The sequence below is a fragment of the Euleptes europaea genome, chromosome 11, assembly GCF_029931775.1.
Source record: "Euleptes europaea isolate rEulEur1 chromosome 11, rEulEur1.hap1, whole genome shotgun sequence".
NCBI lineage: Eukaryota > Metazoa > Chordata > Lepidosauria > Squamata > Sphaerodactylidae > Euleptes > Euleptes europaea.
In genome coordinates, this window is record NC_079322.1 from 72,745,124 (window position 1) to 72,755,084 (window position 9,961).

General features: G+C 47.2%; 1 protein-coding gene across 2 annotated transcripts in view; it reads right to left on the reverse strand.

Moving 5' to 3' along the window:
- Positions 1-9,240, reverse strand: part of LOC130484301 (sodium channel protein type 5 subunit alpha-like) — a 229,386-nt gene extending 220,146 nt beyond the window's left edge. For both annotated transcript variants that reach the window (XM_056857212.1, XM_056857211.1), the window contains exons 1-2: positions 8,961-9,240; positions 6,077-6,195 (exon numbers count right to left, since the gene is read on the reverse strand). In XM_056857212.1, coding sequence (XP_056713190.1) covers positions 6,077-6,195; positions 8,961-9,227 — 386 coding nt within the window. In that variant the 5' untranslated portion in view covers positions 9,228-9,240. The remainder of the gene's footprint in view (positions 1-6,076; positions 6,196-8,960) is intronic.
- Between the last annotated feature and the right edge of the window lie 721 nt (positions 9,241-9,961).

Sequence of the window (9,961 nt, forward strand, 5' to 3'; positions counted from 1 at the left end):
CAGATTACATACTATGGTGGCACAGACTGTACGGTCCCTTGGTCCCACTAGCAGAGTCTCTGGTACAAGACCAGAACACCTTATAACTTTGAGGGAAGTGAAAAAGCGTGTGTGATCCTGTACATCTCTAAGGGTAACCTGAACCAGACTCTACTTTCCTTTTTGGCACTTTTCTCTGTAAAAACTCAGCGGAAAGGAGCATTCTGTTGGTTCATCTCACTGCAGGATACTGCTTGTGGATGGCCCTCTATACAGAGCGGAGTTTGACATTACATTCTTCTAATTGGAAGGAATGCAGGTGAAGGTAAAATAAAGTGACTCAGAAAAGCTTTGCCTTCCTCTAGAAGCTGCCCACTTGGAAGCCTGAAAGCCTTCCGTCATTTCTGTAAGTGAACTTCATGCAGAGAAGATGCCAAAGAAGCTGACAGACCGGATCATGAGGAGGTCAAGGAGAACCGAAGCAGCACCAAAATAGACCATGGAAATGGCAACCTAATTCAAACAGAGCCCCGGGTGGGGAATGGCCAAACCTCCTTCAGCCCAGGAATCTGCATTCAGTTCCAGGGCTCAGCTACAAACACGTGAAGTAATAGCGGACAGATCCTGCAAGCTACGCATAGACAGCCTTTTCTTTACTACCAAATTGCATCTAGAACATAAGAAAGGCCATGCTGGATCAGACCAAGGCCTATCAAGTCCAGCTGTCTGTTCACATAGTGGCCAACCAGGTGCCTCTAGGAAGCCCACAAGCAAGACCACCGCAGCAGCACCATCCTGCCTGTGTTCCACAGCACCTAATGTAATAGGCCTGCTCCTCTGATCCTGGAGAGAATAGGCATGCACCATGAGTAGTGTTCATTTTAACTAGTAGCCATGGATAAACCTCTCCTCCATGAACAAGTCCACTACCCTCTTAAAGCCTTCCAAGTTGGCAGCCATCACCAAATCCTGAGGCAGGGAGTTTCAAATTTAACTATGCATTGTGGGAAGAAATACTTCTTTTTATCTGTTTTGAATCTCTCATCCTCCACCTTCAGCTGTATCAAGATTCAGCTATACTAAGATTAGGAGGATGAGATAAGGTCAGAAGGCACAGCTCCTGTGCAGCCACACACTCTGGCACTTCGTTTTGGAATTAACAGTTCTCAGTCTTAATGCTCCTGACCTAGATGGCCCAGGCTGGCATGATCTTGTGAGATCTTGGAAGCTAAGAAGGGTTGATCCTGTTTAGTGCTTGAATGGGAGACCATCAAGGAAGTCCAGGGTCGCTACTCAGAGGCAGGCAATGGCAAACCCACCTCTGAATGTCTCTTGCCTTGAAAACCCTACTAGGTCACCATAAGTCAGCTGCAATTCAACGGCCCTTTCCACCAAAATTAATACAGAAGACACAATATCCGCCTCCCTCCCTCCAAAATCTCCCCTTCCTGCAGCTTCATTCTTCATTGCTGGGGCTCAACTCCCAAACACATGAAGCTGCTTTATACTGGACCAGATCACTGGTCTATTATATAAGGTGCTTTGGAACACAGGCAGGATAATGCTGCTGCCGTTGTCTTGTTTGTGGGCTTCCTAGAGGCACCTGGTTGGCCGCTGTGTGAACAGACTGCTGGACTTAATGGATCTTGGTCTGGTCCAGCATGGCCTTTTTAATGTTCTTATGTTGTCTATCCTGACCAGGAGCAGTCTCCCATGTCTCCTGAAGTCTGTCCCATCGCCTACAACTTGATACTTCATACTGGAAACGCTGGGGATAGAACCTGGGACCTTATGCATGCAAAGCAGGTGCTCTACCACCAAGCCATGGCCCCTCCCAGGGAAATCTCCCTTGGGAAATCTCTTGCAAGAGAATTATTCTCTGTGGTGGAACATTCAAAGCTCGCCTGCAGTCCCAAATAATACTGACAGGCAACCATGTGTCTCACACAGAGCTTCTGCTCATCCCTTCTAGCTCCAGAAGGAAACTATCCACGAAGGCAAAGAGGAGACGACAAAGAAGGTTTAGGCATGGATCTCAGACAGGACACTGGATGTGGTGACCCATGATGCAGCCTTCCAACTTCATAATTCTATGTTTCCATGAATGTCCTTCTACAGCATTTCCCACACTGGATGGAGAGCCATCAGAAGGAGGTGTTCCCACACCAGTCAATAGATAGATCTAGTCTTCTTTGTTCTCTCCGCTCGTGTTTGCTCAAATACTTAGTGATTCCAGTTGCTTTTTGCGGGAGTCATTGACTTCGTATTCGGCCAAGTTGGTCTTGGTTTGTAAAGGATCCCCCTTGATGGAAATGTCTTTCATCGACAGGAAAGGCTGTCCCACTGAACACAGAGAGGCATCTCCTGTCTGCCAGGAGGAGGGGATTGTTCTTCCTCCTCACAGTTGATGAGTGAAAGAAAGACTTGGCAGCCCAAAGATCCTGGACCTTCAATGGAAACAGAGGCTGGAACAGAAACCACTACTGGATCTGTGTTCTCTTTGGCTCAAGTTCTTATTCTCCATCAGGGTTGCAAGATTTTCTGCCAGTAGTAGGAGCTGTATTTGATAAGAACATAAGAAGAGCCCTGCTGGATCAGACCACTGGTCCATCCAGTTCAGTGTCCTGTCTTAAACAGTGGCCAACCAGTTCCTCTGGAGATCCAACAACAGGGCATGGAGGCCTGTTGGATCAGACCAGTGGTCCATCTAGTGACTAGATTCTAATCCAACATCCCGTCTCCCACTGGCCAGGCAGTTCCTCTGGAAGTCCAACAGCAGGGCCTAGAGGCTGAGGCCTTCATTAGAACATCAGAAGAGGCCTGCTGGATCAGACCAATGGTCCACCTAGTCTAGCACCCTGTCTCACACAGTGGCCAACCAGTTCCTCTAGAAGGCAAACAACAGGCTACGGAGGCCTGGGTCTTCCCCTGGTGTTTCCTCCTGGCACTGGGATTCAGAGGTTGACTGCCTCTGAATGTGGAGGTTCCCTTTAGTCGCCATAGCTATCCTCCATGAGCCTGTCTAATCCCCTTACAAAGCCGTCCATGCCTGTAGCCATCCTTACATCCTCTGGCAGCGAATTTCATATTTTAATCACTCACTGAGTAACATAACTCCAGGCACTATTTATTAAAATATATCAAGATTCTTATACTCTGCTGTCCTCCCCAATATCAACATGCTTCTCCCCTTTCCATTTTATCATCAGAACAACAACCCTGTGGGGTAGGTCAGGCTCTGAGAGAGTGACTGGCCCAAGATGACTGACCCAGCGAGCTCCCAAGATAGAGTTGGGATTCACACTTGGATCTCTAAGGCACTAGTCCAGTACTCTATCCAGGAGGAGGAGGAGGAGGAGGAAGAAGAAGAAGAAGAAGAGTTGGTTTTTATATGCTGACTTCCTCTACCACTTAAGGAAGAATCAAATCAGCTTACTATCACCTTCCCTTCCCCTCCCCACAACAGACACCCTGTGAGGTAGGTGGGGCTGAGAGCGCTCTAAGAGAGCTGTGTCTGGCCCAAGGTCACCCAGCTGGCTTCATGAGTAGGAGTGGGGAAACAAATCCAGTTCTCCAGATTAACCTCCGCCGCTCATGTGGAAAAGTGGGGAATCGAACCCGGTTCTCCAGGTCAGAGACCACCGCTCCAAACCACCACTCTTAACCACTACACCACGCTGGGTCTCAGTGATGATGAGTTTATGCACACATGATGAGGACCCAGGCTTGGATCCCACCTAGGTTTTCACAGGCACAGGGGGGATAATTTTTGCTTATTCCTACCTCCCACAGCCAGCGTGGTGCAGTGGTTAAGAGCGGCTGACTCTAATCTGGAGAACCAGGTTCGATTCCCTGCTCCTCCACATGAAGCCTGCTGGGTGACCTTGGGTCAGTTACAGTTCTCTCTGAACTCTCTCAGCCCACGTGGAGGCAGGCAGTGGCAAACCACCTCTGAACATCTCTTGCCTTGGAAACCCCTACAGGGCTGCCATAAGTCAGCTGGTATCATGTGCAGGAGTGGGGAAACAAATCCAGTTCACCAGATTAGCATCTGTGGCTTGTGTGGAGAAGTGGGGAATCAAACCTGGTTCTCCAGATCAGAGTCCACTGCTCCAAACCACTGCTCTTAACCACTACACCACACTGGCTCTCCAGTTTATGGGAGGTGTCCTTCGAGAGGGGGGATTAGCAAAAATCCCCCCTTGTGCCCACAGAAATCCAGGTGGGATCCAAGCTACATGAACACATGAAGCTGCCTTATACTGAATCAGACACTTGGTCCATCAAAGTCAGTATTGTGTACTCAGTTTTATTTATTTATTTATTTATTTATTTTGTCAGTTGCGCTGTAAACCCCATAGCAAACCACTTGTAGCTGCAAGGCTAAACCACAGAACCTGTTTGGGAGCAGAGACTCCTAAATTGTAACCATCCTAAGAAGCTGAACAACATTCTTCCTTTCCGAGGCCTCATGATAGAGCCACATCGTGTTTCCTTCACTCTGTGCCTTAACTAGCAGGTGTAGGTGAGGCCAAAATTCAGGCGAAGCCTTTCTCATTTATCTGCATACCAGGAAAAAAGATTCACCTGTTGGATTTTTTGGGTCAGGCAGCTCTTACATGCAGAAGAGCAATGCCCGCGGTTCTTTTTTAAAGGTTGCAATCTAATTAGAGTCATCCTAGCGGACAAAGCCAAATCAAAAATTGGGGAATGCAGTTGAATTAAGGGCGACGTAAACGCTGCAGTCTGGCAAAGTGTGGGAAAGCACAGAAGGAAACACCAGGCACAGAATCCAGCTTTCATAAACAAAAGAAAAACCACGCTAGTTTCTAGCCCTTAGGCTTGAAGGCGTGCTGACATTTCAAAAGCCAAAGGGATGGTTGAATAACCTTTATGATTATTAAGCAAATCTACACTGTATTACAGGGAAAGGGAAATCCTGTCTATTTCATGTCTTTGTAATTTATTCAGGTCGCAGAATTCAGCTTTTTTTTGGTGCAGAAATTTTATTGCCTGAGCACAGAATTTTAATCATCGCAGTATGCTCGCAGTACACATAAGCAATTAGGAGCGTATTCTATTTCCCCCTGAACTACATATATGAGAGTTTAAGAAGTTCCCATTTACAGAGTCAGATGATTGGTCCATCTGGCTGGGTATTGTCTACTCGGGTCATTTCTGCATGGGTACTTGGACTCACATTCGCCCCTGGTCTGACTCGGTTATTCCTTGGAGTTCTGAATGAGTTTTCCATCCATTAGAAATGACCTCGCTGCCAGCCCTTGCCAAGCCTGGGTCTTCCCATTTCTCTGTTAACACGACTTGTCCATCTTCCCTGAGCAAAGCCCGGGTGAAATCCCCGTGCATAAGGCAAAGTGCGGGGCACGCAAACTTGGTTTCACTCACAGACAATTACAAAGCAGCTTGTCCAGAGACGGGGAATCAAATACTTCCTGCTTCCTGAGAGCTCTTTCTGAGCAGAAGAAGAGGTTCTTAAAACCAAGGCTTGGATTTCTTCCCCCACTCCCTTTCAGATTGCTTCATTTTTGTTGCTGTTGTTCTTAACTTGTTTTTTATGTGGTAGTTGGGTTTGGGGGGGATTTTTTTCTCACAGTGAGCACTGCAAAGTAAGCCAATTACAAATCAGCATTTAAGGGGGCGGGGACTTGATTGGCGCTTGGAGGCTGCTGGTGCAGAGATTCCCAACTGGAAAGTGTGCGTCCAGCGAGCAACGAACCTCAAGTAAAACTCCCATGCATAAATGATCTCTGACTGGCAGCAGGTCTTAGGCAGGGAAGGATCTTTCCTCTCATGCAACCCATGATCATTTAGCTGGGAATGCCAGGGATTCCACATGGGGCCTTTGGCAGGCAAGACAAGTGCTGTACCACTAACCCCCACCCCCACTGAAGTTCAGGATAGGCATCCCTATGTCACTTTAAAAAGCAACAATTCCACCCAATTAGAATGCCAAAAGGCACAAAGCCCTGGCATTCCCTTTGATGAAGAGGAGCAATGAAACACAGAACAACTTCCCGACCCACGTCCGTTGGCACTGGGCATAATTCCAGAGGAGAAAAGCCACGTGAAAGGATATGAATGAACCAAAATTTTAATTGCTATTCTTCTAACTCGGTGGAAAGGACTAAGTATATGCAAGGCAGGAGTGGCACTAAATCGAAAGATTGTCTTCCCTTTGTTCAGTACTATAAATGTCTGGAAAACAAAAGAGAGGATGAAAGAACATTCATAATCAGTTATCACAAGCCACACGACAGAATCCTGCTAAAGAAACAAGCTAGGCTATTGGACTTCTCCATCTCCCACTCAACAACAGCAGACCAGGCTACTGCGCAGACATTGTTCCCTGTGTGAAAGAATATGCTCAATAGCCCCGACAGTTCTTTTTGAATGAGGACCAATGCCAGGATGAACAGGTGTGCAGAAATGCACATGCGCCTCTTCAAAAGGTATGCATCCGGTGCAAAACTCCACATTGGTACAGGCCATGTTACACAGCACATTATTTCCATGCTTAACGTCACAACCCGGCTAACTGTACAAGGTTTGCAACAGACAGAGTTATTGAGCATGACTCTTGGTATTCTCACTCTTGGTATTCTCATTAAGTCTCTGCTTTCTCCTCTCTCCACCCCAAAAACTATTTGTACAAATGCCGCTGCTTACTCGGGACACGAATCCGCAGCTGCAAACTTGCTCTTTGGCAACTCCAGCGGCAACTCCAAAAATCCGGATTTAGTATTGCCGATTTGCATGTTGGAACACAGGCTTTAGGAGTCGAGCAGCCAACTCTTTTCTGGTGGGATGCCCATGCCTTTAAAAGCTGAGCGACAAGCAGAAATTCAGCAGGGGAAGCTTTCCACCTCACTATATCTGCATGTGTTAGGGTTGCCAGCTCCGGGTTGGGAAATACCTAGAGATTTTGGGGGTGGAACTTTAATGGGAGGAACTTTAATGCCACAGAGTCACATGAACACACAAAGCTGCCTTCTACTGAATCAGACCCTTGGTCCACCAAGGTCAGTATTGTCTACTCCGACCAGGGTCTCAGGCAGAGGCCTTTCACATCTCCTATTTGCCTCTTCCCTTCAACTGGAGATGCTGGGTATTGATCCTGGGACCTTCTGCATGCCAAGCAGATGCTCTACCACTGAGCCACAGCCCCTCCCCCAATTGCCAAAACGGCCATTTTATCCAGGGGAACTGATCTCTGTTGCCTGGAGATCAGTTACAATAGCGGGAGATCTCCAGCCACCACCTGGAGGTTGGCAACCCCAGCATGTGTGGACAACCCTCACCTGCAGAAACTCTGCTTGTTATTGAGCTTTTGAAGGCATGAGAGCCTTGCCAGAAAAAAACAGGTGATAGCGCTACTCACGGGCTTGATGTTGCCTAAGTTACCAAAAGCTCTATGTAATTCCCACCAAAAGTGTTCTTTCGGACTGTCTAAACCAGAGCCACCTGTCTATAATTCTATATTTCCCCACTGCCAATGTTTCATTTACAGAAATGCAGTGATAGTTTACTGCTCGTCAACAAGGAAGATTGATCTGCTTCTAGGAATCTGTCTGGGTGTTGTCAATTCTTTTTCAACCCTTGCATACTTTTCTAATGGGAGTACTGGAAAAACTGGCAAAGGAGAGAGATAGGAACACCTCCCCCTGGTGCTTCCCTCTCTCCAGATTGTACCTTCCCTGGCTTTTATACATTTTTATTTAGAACATTTAGATACTGCAATGAGATTAACAATATAATACTCCGTTTGGTTATCTTTTTCTATTTAAATCACATGAACCATAGAACACAATCAAAAGCACAAAAATAACCACTATTAAAATGCTTGGATGAAAACAACCAATACAAAACAGAGAATTTTCCCAATCCAAAACTCGGTTAAAAATCAATCCGCATCTGAAATAATCAGGAGATCATTTTTAAAAGCCTTTCAAGGGCATTTAAAAGCTTTGCGGACAACGAAAGCTTGAAGCGGTCTTCTAAAAGACCAAAGAGGTGACGCCACTTCAGGAAGGGAGTTCCATAAAGTTGGGGCAACTCCAGAGAAGACCGCACAGAGATGGTCTCGCGTCTTGCGACCATTCAGGGGCGGCCAGATGTTGTCTTTTAGACTGCAGCGCACAAAAACCACTGCCGCAGAACAGCCCAACATGGCCTTGCTCCAGAAAAAAAGCAGCCTTGAGGACTTCAGATACTTATGGTTGACACTGATGTGTCAACGCTGGCCTCTGTTTACAACTGGTAAGTTCCCCCGCCGACTGGCCAAATAGCGCCAAGGGAGGGGGCTCAGAGCAGGGAATCCCCCACCCCCAGTGGGGGAATGGCAACCCTAGTATGTCTGCATCTAGGAAGATATGACTACAGAAGTGCGTGCAGTTAGGCCAGCAATGCCTTTGGATGATAAGGCCGGCTGTCACCTATTTACTAGTGCTTCTCCTATAACTTTAACAGAAGTCCAACAAGATGCGGGTTAAAAGAAGGGACGTGCTTCACCCACATCAATTACATATACTCTGAAAGGAGCAGGGAGAGTACAAAAGAAAATAAAAAGAAAACTAAAACCTTGTTCGTTTATACCATAAGTTCGCTAGTGGTCAACGGGGACCAACTGGCAGCCATTAGCCGCGATGCATTGAAGTAGCTGGGCATGACTTATTAACTTATCTATACGAATCTGAACCAGATAAATACCACAATGTCTCCCAGAAATACGATAATTCCCCCATGAACCCCCCCACACCTATTTCCCCCACCCCCCAACCCAGTGACCTAATTTCAAGATATTAAGCATCTGGAGTTTGTCCCTGTCCCCATCCTTAAACCAAGAAGGAATCATTGCCGCCCGGAAAGTAAGAGGAAGATGAGCGGAAATCCACAGCCTTTCCTCCGCCCACTCTTCCACCATCGTTAAAAACAAGAGCAGAGCTAAAACGCCAGAGCTGAACCTTGTGATCATTGTAGTACGGGTCAATGTCCTCCAGTGGTTCCCCGATGAGCTCCGATGGAGGAGGCCCGTAGAGATCGGGGAGCTTCTTGCCAGCCTGCAAGTCAAGCTGGGGCCGAGGCTGTTCTTCCTCGGCCGCCTGCTCCCTGTACTCCTGCTTGGCATTCCTGGCGATCTTCTCCGCGATTCGCTTCTCGATCGCAGCCAAGGATTCGGGCGTGAACAGGTGGAAGCTGTTGGAACCCAGTGGTAACAAGAAGTCGGCCATCTTTTCATCCTGATTCTTCTTTGTACTGGCCTTTATTCCTAATAGTAAAAAAACGACTGTGAAGAAACAAAGAATAGGGGAAATATCAGTAGCTAAAGAGGAAAGGCAAATAAACGTTAGGAACTAAGCAACAAGTCGTAATGGGTCAGAACGGTGGCCTTCTGTTCACTGGGGGGAGCCCACAGGTTAAGTTGGGATGAATGCTGGCTTTAGCTAAGTTAACCGCCTCTTTCCTAAAGCACTATGCACATGTCTTTAATGGCTTGGAGGCAATCAGGCATGCTGCATCCCATGCCAGAATTGCTTTGCTGGGCATGGGTAGGACTGCCAGTGTTCAAGATTTAGGGGGATAAACTCAGAGTAGGTGAAGCTACGGTAAAATCTCCATACATGCTTTGAAATTGTACAGCTCTGACTATATGCCAGGCCTATGGATTGCCAGTTCACCCAATATGGAGCTCAACAACCTCAGCATGTAAACAAATTCCTCTGTTGCATTTTTATCCCACCTTTCCTCCAAGGAGTGGACAGGGGCATACGTGGCTCTCCCCTCTTCCAGGTCAATCCAATGAAGTGGATTGAAGTAAAGGTAAGTGACTGCCCAAGGGTCACCTTGTGGGTTTCAGGGCGGAGTGGGGATTTGAACCCAGGTCTCTTCAGTCCTAATCCGACACTCTGACCATTATGCCGCAGTCGCTTTTGGGACTCTTAGGAATTTCACTGCCCTTACAAAA